The sequence below is a fragment of the Parasteatoda tepidariorum genome, chromosome 8 (genome assembly GCF_043381705.1).
Source record: "Parasteatoda tepidariorum isolate YZ-2023 chromosome 8, CAS_Ptep_4.0, whole genome shotgun sequence".
Lineage (NCBI taxonomy): Eukaryota > Metazoa > Arthropoda > Arachnida > Araneae > Theridiidae > Parasteatoda > Parasteatoda tepidariorum.
This window is the reverse complement of record NC_092211.1, coordinates 8,809,672-8,830,271: the sequence shown is the minus strand read 5'-3', so window position 1 is coordinate 8,830,271 and position 20,600 is coordinate 8,809,672. Positions and strand designations below refer to the sequence as shown.

At 28.7% G+C, this 20,600-nt stretch overlaps 2 protein-coding genes across 10 annotated transcripts in view; one reads left to right on the top strand and one right to left on the bottom strand.

The window, feature by feature from the left end:
* Positions 1–2,357, top strand: part of LOC107454192 (calpain-B) — a 100,624-nt gene extending 98,267 nt beyond the window's left edge. For all 8 annotated transcript variants that reach the window (XM_043051893.2, XM_043051897.2, XM_071184447.1 and 5 more), the window contains one exon: positions 1,264–2,357. In XM_043051893.2, the coding sequence (XP_042907827.1) occupies positions 1,264–1,290 (27 nt within the window). In that variant the 3' untranslated portion in view covers positions 1,291–2,357. The remainder of the gene's footprint in view (positions 1–1,263) is intronic.
* The window catches only part of LOC107454194 (trans-L-3-hydroxyproline dehydratase), a 48,924-nt gene continuing 30,129 nt past the window's right edge, over positions 1,806–20,600 (bottom strand). Inside the window, exons 1-5 of one of the 2 annotated variants that reach the window (XM_016071296.4) lie at positions 18,212–18,442; positions 16,508–16,981; positions 12,785–12,937; positions 8,916–9,055; positions 1,806–5,004 (exon numbers count right to left, since the gene is read on the bottom strand). In XM_016071296.4, the coding sequence (XP_015926782.1) occupies positions 4,741–5,004; positions 8,916–9,055; positions 12,785–12,937; positions 16,508–16,976 (1,026 nt within the window). In that variant the 5' untranslated portion in view covers positions 16,977–16,981; positions 18,212–18,442 and the 3' untranslated portion in view covers positions 1,806–4,740. Of the gene's footprint in view, positions 5,005–8,915; positions 9,056–12,784; positions 12,938–16,507; positions 16,982–18,211; positions 18,443–20,600 lie in introns of those variants that run through there. The other variant, XM_071184452.1, reaches the window with a different exon arrangement.

Sequence of the window (20,600 nt, the reverse complement as noted above, 5' to 3'; positions counted from 1 at the left end):
ATATTCTAAAGATACTTTTCTTGTTCAAGGGAAAGTAAAGATTTTTCTGTTCTCATTTCGGAATAAAAATAACTCGCCAATCACTGGCTTGCTTCAGCTAGAATTTTAAATTGATAAAATAAAAAAATAAATAATAAAAACTTGAAAATCACAGAAGTTTAAAAGATAATTTGGACCAGAAATGAGGTTTTTTTTCTTCATTTTTTGGAAGAACAAAATTTTTAAAGAACATGATAAAAAACATTTTATACTTTAATAAATATGACTGGGGGTGGGGAGTTTGTTACAAATTCAGATATTCGGCGCACCAAGAAATTGGGGGAGGGGTAAATTCCATTTTAATAATTGGATTTTTTGGTGACCTAAATTCATGACTTTTTTTGAAAAAATAGTTAAAATCATGACATTTCATGACAAATTTTGTTTAATACCAACAAAATTCATAACTTTCCATGATTTTTCATGACTTTCCAGGTGCGTGGATACCCTGCAAATTTCTCCCAATGCTTGATCCAGGAGTTTCCTTGTCTTCTGGATTGGGCTTTAAATTACAAGGCTAACATTAGTAGTAGTATGCCCAAAATTGGGTCGGCTGTTCCACCGATGGTTATGAAATGAAATAAAATAATGCTAATTATCTCATCACTTTTTTTTAAAATATAAAGTGACATTGTCTGGCATGCTCTTACTTGATCTTCCTTATAATGATGTTTTTTTTTAAAGTTCCATTGCCCGTATATTCCACACTGAAACTTTTTCTCTTCTCAATCGTGTATAATTGGTAACTTCAAGGCAAAAAAAAAAAAATTCCAACTAACGAAGAAAATTGAATGTTATAAAATAAAACTTAATACAAAGTGTGGCAAACTTAAAGTGTTGAAATAGTTTTAAATGCATTTCGTTATTAGAAAAGTAATACATATTTTATTTACCATTACTAAATTATGAAATCAAAAATAAATTTTGTCAGCTGTATCCGTTTCTGAAAAATACCGACTCAATGTTTCTAAACCTGTGAAAGAAAGGCAACACCCCACATAGGAGTAGCTCTGCATGCTTGTAGTTTCATAATTTTGAAAATGGAAGCAGGCAAATTCAACAAGTATTAGGTAACTGTCATTTTTTTTAAATAAAAAAAATAACTTAATTAACCTGAGCCTGGTTAAAGAAAAAGCACCAGATAATCACCGATCAATTGATATAATCTGTTTCAGTTCAAATTGTCCTCTATAGTAGTTTGTAATGATGATTATTTCTTTTCAGTGGGTTGAAAAGACAATGTACAGTTAATAAGACAACACAGGAGTCTACATTATTTTTTCATGTGTCATATTTTCTTGCCAATTTCAATGTATGCTTTCAGTTTTGAATCTCTGTGCTTCCTTTCTTCCATGAAGTTTCAGTATTAGCTACTCTCAAAATCAGTCTTTCCTAAATGTTTCTTCTCAAACTCATTCTAGGTAATATTTTATTAAATATTGTACAGGTATTAAAAGTGATTATAAGAGTGTGGAAGATTTTTAATTCTTGCACATGATATAGAACTGTGGTACAATTATGTCGACTGTATGACTTACAATTCATCTCTTAAGAGAACTTCTGACATGAAGTAAGATTAAACTTTTAATTCAGTAAAATTGATAAAAGTAATTTTCAATTACTTTTATCATTCATTCCTTTCAGTATTGTCATTACTTTGCTTCAATTTATACCTATGTGACCATTCTTTAATCATGTACTAATTTGCTTTCATTGTCAACACATTTTAGCAGTTTTACCAGTTAAACAAAAGCACAACATTGAAATATTTTAAATTTGTTTTACTCTATCAAAAGTCATAGTACAATTAAAGAAAAATCTATAAGTAACACATGTTATTATAAATTGAAAAATAATTTCTATGACACAAGACAAAAATGAACACATCATAAGCTAGTTTTATAAAAAATATATATTCAGTAGACAAAATATTTTAGTAGGTATAAAAAAAAATAAATGAATCATGTGATAAGTATACTTAAAAAGAAATTCTAATTTTTTACTTCAGATTGCAATAGACTTGCATAGAAAGTGCTGTAGTACTTATGAATTACAAAAAGCTGCTAATTAGATATTGCTGTAAATAAACAAAAAATGCCTTAAGTTATAAAAGAAATGATGAAAAGATGTTTGAAATTAGTGCCTTGACAATTCTCTTTTTTATCTATTTAACTTGAAAAATGATGCAGTTATTGTTTTTATGAAATGGAAGTATATTTATGTTGTAACTATTGTTAAGGAATATTACATTCATTTTGAAGCTTTTTCTTCATTGTTGTTTTTATCATTTCTTGTTCAATAAAAGTTTGCTTACAAAAGCACTAGTAAAATTATTTTGAATCTTTAAACTTTTTTTATTAATTATCACTCTGTTGACCATAGACATCCATATACACTACCATACAATAATTGACTTTATTTTAAATTTCTCACAAAATACTTAAGAGAATTATTTTATCGCTGTTTAGGTCTCTTGATTTCTCCTACTTATCAATAAAGTTTAAAACTTTCAGAGGTTAGAGGGATCGGCAATAAACTTATAAATAATATCAATTACTTTGGTTATTACATGTAATAACTGCATAAAGTTTTGTAATCCCCGCTTAACTATTTATGGAGATTCTTAAAAAAGTAATTTTTGTCTTACCTTTTTTTAAGCAATTTCATTGAAAATGAAACAAAGTATGAGCATTCAAAGTAGTTATTTCATACTGCTCATAAACAGAAAAATATTTCAATTTTGTAGTGAATTGTATTTGGTAATTAATAAAAGTCAGATTTGAATAGCTTAAACATATAAAAAGTTTCTGTAAATTTTTAAAGAAAGCTTCAAGGGTTTTTCACAAATATCATTTTGTGTCAAATTGTAATGCTCTAAAATGATTCTCTTTACAAAAAAAGAAAACATACTTTAACAGAGGATTGTTTTCTATTATGTCGGCATCATTTTTAATAAATATAGTTAAATGGTATAAAATAAAATTTGTGTAAAACCCCTTAACAAATTGGTAGTAACTTTTCAAATTTTCAAGATACTAAAATTGGACTTTTTTCAGTAGCTACCAAATACAAAAGTTGGAAATTTATTTTAGATGTTTTCTGCTTAGTTGCCGTATGAAAGAATTACTTTAAAAGCTCACGTCTTGTGCAATTTCTAATAAAATCTTTTCAAATTATTTACATATGAATTAAAAATTGCTCCAAATTTTTTTTAAAGTTATAGCGAGAAACATAAGACAAAAAAAAACTTAGTTTTTTTTTAATATAATATTCCTCAATATTTAAGCAGGGCTCACGAAAAGCATATAATAAAAGAATATCCATACAAGCTTATTGTTATATTTTCTGATGTAAAATGTTCATGAACTGCTTTTGATCCCTCAAACTTCTGAAAGCTTTGAACTTTATTGTTAAGTTTGAGAGATTTAAAAAAACAAAACTGAAAGTGTTTCTTCAATTATTGTAGGGTAGCGTATATAGTGATAGCCAATTAACAACTAAGATTATGCTTACAATAAAATTTCACTGAACAACAGACTTATTATTACTTTAAATTATTTACAATTATGGACTAAATCAGTGTTTCCTAAAGTATAGTACACGTTCTATCTTGCAACAAGCGAAAATTTTAAAGCAAAATTAAAAAGAAAGCTAGATAGGACAATTTACGATTACGTACTTTTCTATTGGCTATTTTTTGCAGAGTTAACAGTTCGTAATTGGTGGTGTCGACAGTCTGTAGTGATTTTTAACTTCTGTGCAACTTTTTTATAGTAAAAAATACATTCATTTTCTTTATTAGTGGTACACAGCGTTACAAAAAATTTAGAAAGGGTACACAAAAGTTTGGGAAACACTGGACTAAATCATTATAAATCAAATACAAAAAGGTGAAGCATAAAAATTACTGTAACTAAAAATATTAAAAAAAAATCTTATTAAAAGCGGAAGAAGTTGCGAAGTACCCCTTTTTTAAAAAAAGATTAGTAATTAATTTTAATAAAAAACTGGACTATGAAACTGTTATTTATCAGGAACTATTCATAAATGTGAAGGAATGTGTGTAGTGTAACATGATATAAAATATTAAACAGATTTTCAATATTAAATTAATACTGAGTGTGGTAGTCAGATTTTTCAACAAAAAATAAGCACCTTTTAAATATTTTTTAAGCCCTCAAAATATATTTTTAATCACTTTCCAAAAAAAAAATCATAATTAGGATCTTTGCAGTAATAATTTTTTTTTCTTCCTATCTTTAAAGTTCTTAATTTTTAAACATAAAATCAGTAATATTCAAAACCGTTTTCGAAAACTTTACATAATCATGATAAAATAACTAGTTTGTTATAAATATTGCAGAGAAAATTGTGAAAATTTTGTAATTTAGAACGACAATCGACACAGAAAAGAAAAATCTCTTTTTAAAAGTTAGCACTTTTTACAAATACCGAATTGAAAAAAAAAGCACCTTTAAAGTTTTTTTTTCAAAAAACATAAATCCAACATAAGCACTTTTCAAAAACGCTTCACACCCTGTAATATTATAAAAGTTATTTTCGACTTCTTTTAAAATTATATGAAAAAAGACAAATATTGAGAAACTAAAATATTTTAAAACTTAATATGCATAAGAAAAAAAACTTTTACCCAAAAAAAAAAAGAGACTTGTGATATGACTCCTTAATAACAAACAATGATTATCGATCTAGTTGAAATCCTGTTCCTAGAGGGTCACCTTTCTCTAAGTAAAAAGTGTGAGATCCAGTGTGATATGCCATACCAGATACTTCAACAATGACAGATTTATATTCAGAAAATATTGTCTCCTCAACAGCCTTCCCTGAGAATGCAGTTCCTATCAAACTTCTAAATTCTTTTGATTGATTCAGTGTCATCTTCCTTTTTTTAAACTGAAGAGCGATTCGAGCTGTTACACCTGATCCAGTTGCACTCCGATCCACCTAAAAGTTAACAATTTAATTCAGGGTGCATAGCCAACGAAAAATAAAAATCTTTTAAGTATTTTTTAAGCGCTTAAAAAATAGTTTAATCCTTTTAGAAAAGAAATCATAATTAGGATCTGTGCAGCAATAAAAATTATTTTTTCTATCATTTAAAGTTCTTAATTTCTGAACATAATATCAATAAAATTCAATTTATGAATATAGTATCAACATTTTCACATACTTCTAAAAATTATGATATAAAAACTAGTTTGTGACAAATATTGCAGAGAAAATTGTGAAAGTCATGTATTTTTTTTTTTTTTAAATTTAGAACGACAGTCGACACGGCGAAGAAAAAAATCTCTTTTTAAAAGATAGAAAATTAACCATTTTTTTACAAACCTCGAATAAAAAAGCACCTTCAAGGGCTTTTAAAAAATTTAAATCAAAAATAAGCACCTTTAAGTTTTTAGGCACTTTTTAGAATTTAATTGAAGAAAATAAAAAAACGAATGGAAATGTGGTCAAAGAAATTTGCTCGTGCTCAATAGTCGAAAGGGTAAGAAAAATTTTAAACTTATTTTTTAAAGCAAAAAATTTGTTTTGAAATAATAAATATATCTTTATAAATAGCAATAGAGTTAATGCATTAAATACTTTTTGGTCAAATGTTTAGTAGCAGCAATAGTATATGCAAAATAAATAAAATTTTAAAAAACATTTATTTCAGAAATTTTAGTTATTGTATGATATTTTAGTAGTAATTTTTCAACAAAAGATGTACAGTACGCAAAAAAATAGACCACCCTGAATAACTTTTGATCTAATGATAGCATGTCCATGTTCTAGGACTCATTCTTAATGGTTCGAGGAGGTGATCTAAAATATGCTAAAAAATAAGTGCAAACAATATTTTAAGTTACAAAATCAGACACAAAAACGTACTTTCTGAATAAACATACCTTTTTTTAAACGGATTCGGATTTAAGATTATCAAAATATAGGGGGCAGCCGCAATCCGGGGAATATGGTCCAAATAGGTTGGTCAAGAGAGCGATCCAAAGTTTGGACCCCTTAATGTTAATTTTACTTTTTGTGTATTTCGCTATATCTCAACAACTTCTTAAGCAAATTGAAAAAATTTTACACACAATCAATCATAAAATTTGTTTATTTAAAGATAATTTTTAGTAAAATTAAAAAATAAAATTTGTGATTATTAATTAAAAATCTGGGTTATTGCAGTGATAAATTTTTTAAGGTCATTTAAGAAAGAAAAAAACTTATACATAAAACTTAAGCTATTAAATTCTTCAGTAAATGAATAAGGTGGAAAACTGCATATGGTTAAAAAATGGTAAAATGCACAATATTTTTAGCTTAAAAACTTTTTTATCAAGAATATTGTAAATAATAAAATATTAAAGATAATTTTATCTTAGTTAAGATTAAAGAAGCTAATACACTAAAATAGTTATCAAAATTTTTAATGCATAGCTAACATTTTGAATAATAACTTTGTAAAAAGAATGCACTTTGCAAAAGGAATATTTAAAATGAATAATTATAGAGAATATTTCATCTGAAGTATCAAATAAATGTTTGGTCAAATAAATCTGGGGAAAATCTAAAACATTAAAAAATTAAATTTGATTTGATTAGCAACATTTTTGTTATTAATATAGAAAAGAAAGCAAGGTTAGTTCCCAACGAATTTGCTGAGAGCTGGAAAACAAGAGGAATTAAATTGTTTAAATAACGTATAAGATTATTAATAAATTAAATTGGAGTCGAAGCAAAAATACACCATGCACATATTAGAAAGAGGAAATAAAAGTTCCCACAAAACCAGGAATTTGCAGGGGAGAATCATATAAGGGTATTAACTCAAAGAACATAAATCCTACCTAAGCCTGTTCAAACCACTATAGCTCTTTCGTGTTCAGGTGATAGGCGCGGAAGTTGTTGTACCTACTTGACACAACTTTGAAGGAAAATGGGATGTAAAAATGGGATTTTTGCACGCTTACAAGAAAAGAGATTATAAAAAAATTAATAAATTAAATTTTTTTACGTAATTTAAAGAAACTAGAATAAAAAAAATTTTAAATTAATTTCTTACATAAAATCAATAAATTAAAATCTTGTAACATCAATTTTTTTGCAAGAAAAGTATTGAAAAAAATTATAAATAATATTTCATGCCAAATAGAGTTCATGCATAAAATTTTTTGTGATTAAATATTTTATCTACAATAACAATAAAGACAAAAGAAGGGGGAAATGTTCATTGACTTTAAGAACATAGCTTATGAATATTTATTATTAATATTATTAAATACTTTAGTTATGGAAATAATGAAGGAGATGAAATATAATATTCGTATAATTATATTTTTTCAGCAGTAGGAGGTTTATTATTATCGTATTGAAAAATAACAATAATAGTAAGTAAAATTTCATGTGATTTAAAGGAAAGAGATCTAATCAAAGAATGAAACTAATTTACAAATTCAGAAAAAGACAAAATAAGTAACATTTAAAATAAAATTTAAAATAATATTTAAAATAATAATCAAAATAGAAAAGCGCTTAAAGCAGCTAAATCCAAATTTGTTTTATTTTAATTTAGAAAGTCAAGAAAACATAAAATATAAAAATTTTTACACATGTGTGTTAGCAGGATAGCTCTTCATCAGGGGACACACTGTCTGCTAACACACAGGAGCCTTTCTGTTGTCAGTAGTGAAACCAAAAACTAACAGTACCCCGAGGCCCCATAATGGAAAGTCAAGTAAGAAAAAGTAATTAGAAAAATTGAAATGTAAATGCAAAGATAAATAAATGACAAACAATCACAAAGTAAGTCTTAATAATGATTTAAAAGTACACAAAATAAGAAAAGCCTACAAATAAGAAAAATAAATAAAGATATAGTTACAGTTAATCAGAATAACATTTAAATTGTCAAATCATTAAGAAAACTGTAGAAATAAATCAAGTGCTAATCCCCTTTTCTGAAAATCTTGAATAAATAAAACAGAAAAACCTTTAATAAGTAAAAATATTAATACTTATATTTGTGATTGTTTGTCATTTATTTATCTTAGCATTTACATTTCAATTTTTCTAATTACTTTTTCTTACTTGACTTTCCATTATGGGGCCTCAGGGTACTGTCAGTTTTTGGTTTCACCACTGACTACAGAAAGGCTCCAGTGTGTTAGCAGGCAGAGTGTCCCCTAATGAAGAGCTATCCTTCTAACACACATACCAAAAAAATTTTATAATTTTTTTTTCTGCTACAATTGTTTTTCTGACTTTATAAATTATAGGAAAGAGGGTCATTAAATATTTATTACTATTTGTATGAATGTTTATTAGTGTTATTTATATTCAAAAATATGATGAAAAAGTTTTACAAATTTTTAAGTTTAAAAAAAAAGACAAATATAATTAATATAACATTTCTTTAGAAATTAAATATTTTCAGGACCCGAACTAAGAGGAAAAAACACCTGATTTGAACGAAAATAAATATATTTAATGCACAAAATTTTCAGCAATTACAATTTTCGATTAAATTGTATGAAAAAAAAACTGAAGTAACTTTGGAGAATGCTTCAGTAAGGCATTGATTACAAGATCTCTATCACAATATGAGCTCTTAGTGAGTTTGCTTTCAGTTACATAAGAGTCTTATCTCATAATTACCAAATAGTACATCAGTAAAAAAATAACAGTACAGTGAAACTTGTCAAGCTGATCTTGTTTAAGTACAAAAAGGGAGCAAAAGCTTTGAAACCTGACCACCCTTCTTTTTTTTATGTTGATGGCTAAAATAAGTCAAAATTGACTAGGAGAATTATTAAATGACATTTTAAAACCTTCATCAGTTGACCAACAAGAAGAAAAAAACTTTATACCTCCTTATCTGCAAAAACGCAAATGTTAGTAGATGGCCCATCTTCATAGTTATCATTTCCATCCGTGATAATAGTACCATATAAGAAACTCAAATCTTTCTCAAAAGGATGAACTATTGGTACCTGCTTTTTGACATATTCTGCAAAATAATAACACTTTTAATAACTCACAAAAAATCCACACAGAATATAAAATTATGAAAACAGCATGAAATTATCGAATGAGACAGACACCATAAAATGATAAAATATTTTTAAAGGTTTAACTTTTTCAAAGCAAAGCATTCCTACAACAGCATATTGTGGACCAGCAGTCTTAAGGCTCCACAATTTTGTGACCAACGACACAACTGTGGTTAGCTTTACGAACAAATCCCCGTTACTCCTTAGATAAGCTGGCAACCATAAATCTAAAATTGGGTAAGCTTAAACTTAACACTGAGGATCAAACCTCAGTTGCTTACAATGACAACTCAGTACCCATAACCACAGAATTAGTGTGTTTTTTTTTCTTCACATTAGTGCAAAATACAAAAGTTTACAAAATTTTGCTACACAGAAGTGGTATACAATAATTTACTTCTGAAAATTCTACTGTGATTCATAATGAAGATATTATTGAGTTTATTATTCAGTTCTTACAATAAATATGAAAGCATTAGGTCTATTTCCCATTGGCCTCAGAAATTCTACTCTCTTACTGTTCCCAGTGGGCATCTGTGGCTATGACAGGGCGGTGGAGTGGCATCAAACAACCACGATCCCGATTATAGGGCAGGTTACATTCACACAATTACACAGAAGAAAGGGAGAGAGAGAAAGTTACATCCATGTCTACAGTGGGTATTTGAACCTACAACCACAGGCCCTGTATTCCAGTACAATAACCACTAGACCAGTGATCGGCAAATACATTTAAAGCAGTGGTTCCCAACTGTTTGTTGCCCAACGCCCCCTCTAGAAGTTGGCTGACATTTATCACCCCCTTTTTCTCTTTGATTGAACAAAAAGTATACATTGTTGCAAGTGAACATCAATAAATTTGAATATAATTATCTGATTATAATTTAAATTAAAATGTAAATAATGAAGCAACTTTATCCAATCGCCAAAGAAAATTAAAAAAAGCAAATGTGCATCCCTTTCACTTTTTTTTCAAAAAGATGTGATATTTGAAGCTAAATAATTGAAACAAGAGTACATTTTTTTAAAAATTACTTTTTTAAAAACGTAATCTGGAAAAATTGAAAGCATTAACAACTAAACAGTGATAAAAAAAACTGAAAATTTGAAAACTTTATTGCTAATTTTTACTCTTCCAATGAATGCCTTGTACTCAGTGGATTTCAGTTAGAGCTTCAATATCAGGATTTTTGTTCATCAAATTTAAGCACAGGTCTCCTTTTAAGCTAATGTCCAATCTACTTAGTTTTGTGAGAAGCTGGACGATGGAACAAAATCTTCTTTCTACTAAATATGTGGACGGAACCCAGATGAGGTGCGATTCGCTGGCTTTTTTATTACTAATTGCATTTTTTCCCCTTTTGAATATTCATCTACCACCAGAGGAGCCATATCGCCTAGGGCTCGACTTAACCTAATTGGGGGCCTGGCGCAAAATATTCTAAAATTTATTAATCATGGAATAGAACTTAGTAATAGATACTTATTGAAATAAAAAAAGGCACTAAAATGGAGAAATGGTACTATTTCAATTAAGAGAAACATAAAAAATCACCACTCATTATGCTCAATTAATTTTAGTAACAGGTTCTAATTAAAATTAAAAAAATGCAGTAAAAAGCAAATTTGATGGTAGCTAAAATTTCCAAAAGCTTTTTCTTTATATTGGCCTTAAAAAAATCACCATATTAGTATTAACGTCAATGATGCTTAATTAATTTTGATAATAGGCACTACTGGTATTACTGTAATTGGTGCAATTTAAATAGATACCAAATATACTAATATAGGTAAAAACTGTTATATTAATCTGTTATATTAATAAAAATAACTGTTATATTAATAAAAATATATTTGATGCCTATTAAAACTTGATGCCTATTAAAACTTGATTTGATGCCTATTAAACTAAAAAACTAAAAATAACTGTTATATTAATAAAAATATATTTGATGCCTATTAAAACTTTACCAATGTTGTGTAGTTTAAATATAGATACTGTAGAAATGGATAAGTACAGGAGAAAATTATTTGATTGTAGTAAATTCTGACTATCATGAGTCAGCAACAGCATCATGTCAAATGATACTGAATATATATATATATATATATATATATATATATACAGTACATTNCGGAATAGCGATGGTCCCGATCGTTCCGGATAATCGGTTCCCTACTGTGTATATATATATATATATATATATAACAACTAAAAACTGGTTTGCATAATCTAATAATGCAAAGCTACTTATAAGGGCAAAAAATAAATAAATAAAAATTGAAATTATTTTAGCTTTAGTAAATGTGTTGGAAAGGTGTGCATGCAAATGTAATCAATGCTACTAAAACTAATTTCAATGCAGGGTGGGCAGGATTATTTTGGAACTATTTCTGAAGTATTTTAGAACTCTCCTTAAAAAACAGGTCGAACCTGAGAAAGTGAGTGCTTAACATTTAATATTTTCTTAATTTTATTGAAATATTCTTAATGAAGCTTAGTCTAACTACAATATATGTATATGATATGTACTCTTACTTTGATGGATTGCAGAGTGCAATTGTTTTAATATTAAGAGTGAAAATTTTAATTTCATAATAAAAATACTACTATACTCTGTTCAGCAAGTACTAGCTGCGAAAGTAAAGTCAGTAAAGAAAGAATTACCTACTCAGGAAGGAATTAATAGAAGTAGGTAATGTTGGCGATAAAAGGCCAACTTTCATGTTTACTTCTATCTTCAGTTCTCACTAAACAAAAGTTTAGTAGTTTTATTTTTATTATGAAATCAAAATTTACACATTCTTGCACTCTTTGGAAATTATTACACTCTGCAATGAATCACAAAAAATAAGTGTACATAATAGTATACATATATTGCAATTGGTGATAGTAAAATTGGAGTATATATAGTATACATACAAGTATTTGCAATTAGAGTAAGCTTCATTTAAGATTTATATTCACAATAAAATAATAAAATTTAGGAGATTTAAGCATTTATTTTCTCAAATTCAACTTTCTTTTTTAAAATGCTTCAGATGCAGTTCAGTAGGGTACCATGGTTACAAGGAAAAGTTACTTTGAATAGGGGTGTGAGGTAAATAGTTTTATCTTGATCTTTGCATAGGTCAGTAGGAGTAAACCAATAGACACCTTCATTTCTTCATTGCACCCCCCCCCATTAGAAATGTGCTCTTGCTTGTTACCATGACAGCTCCAGACTTTTAGTCTAAAGGAGTACTTGTCAAAGCCACACAACACATTCCATTCTGCAATGAAAATTTATTTTTTGTAGCATTGATGATACTTTAAATCTTCATAAGGAAAAAATCTAGATCTTCATAAGGAAAAAATAAAGAGATGAAATTTTCCAGAAAGGAAATATTTTGTCAGTTATACACAAACTTAGGCATGTTTTGGTTTCCATTTCTTAAATAATGAGCATTTTGATGCTATTTATGAGATAGAATACTCTATTCTTGAGCATGGGCAGTATCACTAAAGAGTGGAAAATAAGACTAACACTATCATTAATGTAATGTAATGCAAAAGCTCTCTAATGACAAAATTAAATATAAATATACTTTAAAAACTTCAACAAATGCAATAGGATAGTACATATTAATTTAATATAGTAGTTAAAGAAACATAAATTTAGTAACATTGTATAAAACAAAATTACCTGTAATTGAAGAAGCACATTTCACAATTTCAGATAAAGGTGTAGCTTTAATGTCTAAACCAAGGGCTTTATCTTCAACAATTGCATAAAATGCCCCACCAAATGCAATGTCAATTTTAGTTACTCCAATTGAAGGAACTTTAACATCAATGCCTAAAACAAAAAAATTTATATCATAACGATAGAAAGTTAAAACATGAACTTCTAAAAGATTTATTATCAAATAACAATAACTCTTAAAATATTCTCTCTCAATTATTGCAAGATTATATGAGGAGATTAAATTATGAGTATTAAATGATAAATAAAGCAGATTAAATCATAAATTGGGCTCTTATGTTATTTGTAGAACCAATATACCTCTCCAGACAATGTTTTTAAACCCAGTATGTCATTATTCATTAAAACAAATCCTTCAAGCAGCAGAGAATTAATAATGAAATTGTAAATCGATTTCTTCAATATGACCTGCGATGGTTCAGTGGTTAAATATACTGACTGAGCTGTCAAAACGAAGGACTGGGGTTCAATCTTCAGAGGCAGCTTGAAGCTCACCCAGTTTCAGATTGATGAATACTGGAAAGTAAAGGTGGCCTGTGAGCAATTCTGATTACATTACCACAATCTAGTTGTTGATTTCGAAATTCCAGAATCTAAACCTCCATGACCCTCTGGTTTACAACGGTAGACCAGCCAATGGCAGATCCCGACATAAGGCTTTAAGCAAAACATTATAAATTAATTTTAAAATATTCACACATTCTTTAAAAAAATTTATCCAACTATGTTAGGAATTTTCAATTCTGTCTCCTTATCTCTTTCAATAAAAGAACAATATATGAGAAAAGTTTGTTGAACACAAAATTGTGAAATTGAGACAAAAAATTAAGAAAAAAAAATACTCTGCAAAAGAAAAAGTTAATGATGTTTAGAGGGTTTATAATGTCATCCTTTAAAAGTTTTAAAAAAAATCCCAGAAGTCCCTTTTTCAAAATTTTAAGAAGTCATAAAATAAGGAGAGGGCAACAATATGCTAGAGGGAACAAGATTTCCAAAGAAATTTATAAAACTTAAGAAAAAAAAAACATTTATTGACTACAGTAATGAGTTTTTTTTTAATACTTCCAAGATATAAACAATTTTGAAATTTTTATATGAAAGTTAATGTATGTTTAAAATATTTAAATTTTAAGAACGAGCAAACCTTCACTAGTTGATAACATATAATTTTATATTATAATTCTCTTGATATATAATTTTTCCCCCTAGTTTTATCTGTCCTGCTAGATTATACTACTTGCTGAGTAATGTTTTTTCATTAAATAAAATTAAACAAAAAATAAATTTTTTTGTAGCAGTTAAAGGGATTATACAATTTTATATGGAAAACTTCTTGATCATTTAATTCAAATAATCAAGATTTTACTTGCATTATTTAAACATTTTACTTGCATACTTTACAATACAACACCAAAAAGACAAACTATTGTATTCTACAACACACAAAATACTCCAACTTAAAGATTTAAATTCATAAAACAAAAAATTTTTTCTCGTGTTCGTCGATGGTAAAAATAAACATTTGAAAAATCTGATTTAAATCATAAGCACTAGTATTTCATATACTTAGCAATTTCTAGCAAATCAAAAGAATTAACAAAAGATTTAAAAAAAACTTTACTAACATGTTATTTTTAAAAAAAACTATTTTTCTCACTCTACAAATAAGTTTTTAAAAATAAAAATTTTATTTTCTAAAAATGATTTTCTACATTTTTAGTGCAATACTTAGAATGTTTAAAATAGGATTAAGAGCTGTTGAAATATTCTCTAAACATATTTTCAGACCATCACTTCCTTCCTGTCAGCCAAATTAGAAAATTTGTCTGATATAAATTTGACTCCCCCCACACACTTATCCTTACATAATCTTTTATTAAAAATGCAAATTTTTTCTAAATTTTATTTTATTTTTTACATGTATATGTTACCGTTAAAGTATATAATGTAGTTATTTCATAGAATACCTAGTTATTCCATGAAATAACTGATCGTGTCCTTTAACGGACACGATCAGTTATTTCATGGAATAACTAGGTATTCTATGAAATAACTACATTATATACTTTAATATATTATTAATTTCACACTTTAACTAGTTATTCTATGAAATAACTAGGTATTCTATAAATTAACTAATGAGAGACAGTTAAAGTGTAAAATAAACAATTTATCTAAAATGAAATAACTAGGCATTCTATAAATAAACTAATGCTAGACAATCAAAATGAAAAAGAAGCAATTTATCAGATAGTTAGCAGATCGTTATTTTATGAAATAACTAGTTAAATCATGAAACACAAGAGAGTTTTACACTTTAACGGACTGCAGATCGTTATTCTATGAAATAACTAGTTAAACCATGAAATACAAGAGAGTTTTACACTTTAACGGCCACGATCAGTTATTTCATGGAATAACTAGGTATTCTATAAAATAACGAATTTCATACTTGAACGGTAACATATATATTTTTTTAGTAAAGAAAATATAGCAACTTCTCTTCTCAGAGCTGTCACTATAAACTCATTTCCCTTTTCAACGAAAATTTAAAAAAATTACCCCTCTTATATAAAGCCGATCACTGGTCTAACGTTACTGTAGTGGACTACCGGGCAGCCAGTGGTTGTGGGTTTGGATCCCACCGTAGGTATGGATGTAACTCTCTCTCCATGTTCTCTGTCCTTTAACCCCTTCCTTATCGCTCCCGTGAAAATGACGGGGTGAGGTTTCGTCCTCTATTTATCGCTCCTGTGATATTGACGGGCTTCATTTCTTTCGCCCGGAAAAAATTTTATTTCTCATTTTACATACCAGATGGCAGTACCAGGATATTTTTAAAGTAATTATAAATAGTTTATTTTAAACTAGATGTCAGCACAATCAAATACTTAATACAAATACAAAAGTAAAAAAAATAGGCACTTTTATGACCGTTTTCTTAAAAATTAACCGATCGTTAAGGGATTAATCTGTGTGAATGTAAACTGCCCTATAAATGGGTTTGTGGTTGTATGACATGGTCAAGGCTACTTCATCGCAGTAACTTAGCCACAGGTGCTCACTGGGAAATGATAAAAGAGTAGCAATTCTGAGACCAATGGGAAAAAGACCCAACTACCCACCATTAAATATCAGGGTTGCCACTCAAATCTGGAAAAAAATTTCCCCATACATATTATACACAACGTATTAAGAGGAAACACACTATCAATGCGCTTTTGTGTGAGCTATATTGGGCTAACTATATTTATTAGTTTTAATTGCTGGAAAAACAGCTGAACATACTTAAATAATGCTATAGTAAATGAAGTAGTTTACATACTTAAAATATCATGGTTAAATATCCCATAGATTACGCTTTGAGTGGTCACCATTTTTGTAAAAGACGAAGATACGAAACAAAATTCCCTGTATTTTCCCAGTTTGTACAGAAAAAAATCAAAATTCCATGTATTTTCCCTATTATTTTAGGTAATTTTTAAATTCCCTGTACTTTCCAGGTTTTCTCTGTTCTTCCTGCGGAGTGGCAACCCTGAATATATATATATACATACACAATATATATATACAACATTTTCACTAAAAATATGGGTTAAGAAATGCTTCAAAATAAGAAGTAATTGACTTAGACATGACATTCAGGAAAATAAAAATAAATACCAAGTTTGTAAACAAAAGCAGGAACACTACGGAAAGAAACCCGTCCACTAAAACCATTATTATACTGGACTACAGTTTTGACAGGTCCGCAAGGACAGTGAAATACTATCTCAGTTTCAGGAGAAGTAGGCCTTACCAATCCTCTATCTAATACATACCGGCCAAGAGCTATAACAGCATGACCACACATTGAACTGTAACCTTCATTATGGAAGAAGATTGCCCCTATGTCTTTGTCAAATGGGTCCACTTGATTTATAATAGCACCATACATGTCTTTGTGACCCCTCGGCTCGTTCATTATTAATTTGCGGAAGTCGTCCAAATGAGTTCGTGCATAATCCCGCTTTTCCAAAATTGTAGAACCCTTCAGTTCAGGCATGCCGGAAACGACGATTCGCACAGGCTCACCTCCGGTGTGCATGTCGTGAGTTTCGATTTTCATGATTTTCTCACCAGTCTTTAACATTTTACCTGAGAAAGAGAAATACCTGGCATTAGTTTATGCTTATTACGAAACTTATAGCTTAAAATTGAAAGGTAGGAACTTTATTTACATCGCAGTAGAACTGCACAAAGGACTATGAACTGCACACGGTCTGGGAAACATCCCTAAGGATGATCCAAAGACATGCCATCACAATTTTGATCCTCTGCAGAGACCAAGGCATCCCTGCTTTGGCAACTGTACAACCTGCGCACGAAGTCGAGCACTTTGTGGCAGAGTAGTTTAAATAGGTACAGATATCTGTCCAGAAGGTCCTAACATCCAAGAGATTAAAGCGATGTCTAACATCGATCAAAGCATGATCTATCTGATTAAAGGTGTTATTGTGATGGGAACACCATGTCATTTTGTGTACATTTTCGTGTGTAAACATGGTGCTTCTAATATTCACACCATGTTGTACCTCTACCGCAAAATAAATTAATAATAAATTATGTTGGTATAAAAAATGGTCAAAATAATTTTTATTTTATTTATCAATAAATGGTTCATAAGTAATATTTTTTTTTTACACACAGCAAAATGCATTCATTACCTACATGCATGAAATGCATACATGCAACTATTTTTTTTATCAAAGTAAGGAATCACCAGCAATCAAACAAATTAATTAAGGAATGTGTATTTTTTTTCAGTATGACAGCAAAAATTAATCCCATTTTTGTTTAGATTTTCATTTTTCTATTTTAAAAACCAAATGTTTTTAAATAAAAAATGATAATGACTATGGAGGTCATCAGAGAGATAATTTTTATGAAATTCATATTTTTATCTCCATACTTTCTAATACAGTATATTGAAATATAATATATATTATCTGAGAAATTATTTTACTTACTTCAGATAGAGCAACCAAAATATTAATGTAAAAAGGAAAACTTTCATTTTGAGCTAATTTTTTTTTATTTAAAAAAAAAAATTATTTCTATTGCACAGTATATTTAATAGTTTCAATAAATATTATTTAAAAACTTAAATATAAAATCAAACATAATTTTCAAAGGGAGGGGATGGGGAGAAATACACAAAATTACTTATGAAAAGATTATTCTTAGCAAATTGAAAAGTTAACCGTAAGTATTAAACAAATTCCTTCATTAAACCTTCCAAAATAAAACGTTAAACGGACTTTATTTGCAAAATTGTTATCAAAACTCAAGAACCAATAATAATGTAACTTTAAATACAATTCTTACTGTTTGTTTTTAATTGGAAGTCGTTTCGTTTCAATATTTCTTTTTTAAATTCCACTAACCAAACTAATTACTTAATAACTGCAAAAACTGAGTATTATCACTCCTAAGCAAGAAAAATAAAACTATATATCACTTTAAGCAATAAAATAAATAATAGAATTACGAAAGAGCGACTTTTTTATGTATCAGAAGTTATCACCCAACTCGTTGGTTATCACGGTTTGATTATGTAAACATTAGATTACGCAATATTAGACTTGCAGAAGAGCTTGGCTTTTCTGAGTACATGACTTTTAGCTTACATATTGTTAAATATTAGGATGTAAATCACCCGTATGCGCCTTAAATATCATTACGCTTGCGTGGGCATTCATATCGTGAGGAAGATTCGTCCCAGCAGATCACCCAAGTCAAGTATCACTGGCTGCTGTCAGTGTGCTGGTGAATGACCACTTGGATTAGTCGGCGTAGGGACTGAGGGTGTGCGGTATTGGTCCTAGTTCAACTGTTCTACCTTAAAGTGCTTAACTTCACGTGTAGGTTATCAGTGGCCCCCATCCCCCCAAGCTCTTGGGCGCATGTACTTAAAAAAAAATTCTTTCGTCTAAACTCCCCCCCAAATTATTAATTTTATTTAGTGTAAAAATCCCCCCCCCAAGCTTTAAGTGGGCGCATCGTGCTACCGAACCGGGGGTGCCATCCCTTCTGAAGAGGATCAAAATTGTGATGGCATGTCTTCGGATCATCCTCAGAGATGTGTCCAAGATCGACGCCAATAGCCCATTGTGTAGCTTTAATGCGGCGTAAATGAACTAAGACAACAATGTGCTAAGGCTACTAATCAGGGGCTCTACAATGTGCGGAACATTCTTATGACGAACTGCTAGCGCATGCGCGAATCGCATTTCCATACGATCGCATATGTGCGAGGATGCCAGCTAGATTTTTGCTTAAAAAATTTTTTTTGTCTCCATAAAAGATACTGATAAATACTTCTCTGACTTTTTTTTTCTTTCTGAAAATAAAAATGATTACGCAGATATGAGTTACGAAAACAACCTAAATTTAAGAATGATAAATAGATTTTCATTAAAGAACGCAAAATTTATATTGTAAAATTGATTTAAATTTATTTTCCACACCTTTTAATTGATTGAAAAGTTCACATGAAACTACACTTTGTTCCAGCTTTCTCGTGGCAAGACCCTTAAAATGTTTTCTAAATCATCAAACATCAAATATTATGAAAGTTTTAGTTTTTAATCGTTAACCACTCTATGTAGAGTAGTAAGCCCATAAATACATAGTTTGCTTTAAGTTTTTCCAGTAGAGTAAATGTATATGAAGTATGTATATTTATAAAGTAACAAATATATGACTTGACGAGGTTACCAACCCGACTAAAAGATTGTTTACAAACAAACTAAATTCTTTGCAATTACTCTAATTACTATGCGTTAGACAAATAGTATATAAGGCCATTCTTAAATTAATTTGTGAAAAATTTTTGCAGTGAATTATTGCATTGAAAGTAATGTAAAGTTTCGTCACATTATCCATAAGTGATCCAGAATAACTTTCAAATAGAATATGATGGGAAAAAGTAATTCTCTTTTCATTTTGCTACAATGTTTTTTTTTTTTTTTTTCCGTTTATTGTAATGTAAGAGTGTTTAGAAGGTTAGAAAACTGTTCGACTTAATGATTAGCGGGGATGACTTTAAATATGCTAATTAATTAGTGCAGATGATATTTTAAGTTATGAAATCAGATACAAAGTCTCATTTTCTCTGAATAAAACGTACTTTTTCTTTCTCCAACGGATTCGGATTTTTGACCATCAAAACATAGGGAGTAGCAGCAATCTGGGAAATATGGTTCACATAGTTTTTAAAATTCGATTTCTGAAGAACTATTCAACCGAATTTTTTTAAACTATTATAAAATAAAATAATGAAAAATTATAAATATTTACTGAAATTTATTTTTTACATGGAATTATCTTTGGATGAAATTTTATAATGGTGAGAAAAAATGTTTTAATTCGCTTAAAAAAACATTTCGAGATATGGCGAAAAACTATGAGAACCTGACCAAACTATGAGAACCATATTTTCTAGATTGCGGCTACCCCCTATAATGTGGGTGTGATAAATCCGAATCTATTGAAAAAAAAGAGAGAGTACGTTTTTATGTCTGATTTTGTAACTTGAAATGTTGTATGCACTAATTTATTAGCATATTTTTAGATCACCTTTTCGAACCATTAAGATTGAGTACTAAAACGTGAAGATCCGATCATTGCATTGAAAGTTATTCAGGGTGATCTTTTTTTTTTTTTTTTTTTTTTTTTTTTTTTTTTTTTTTTTTTTTTTTTTTTTTTTTTTTTT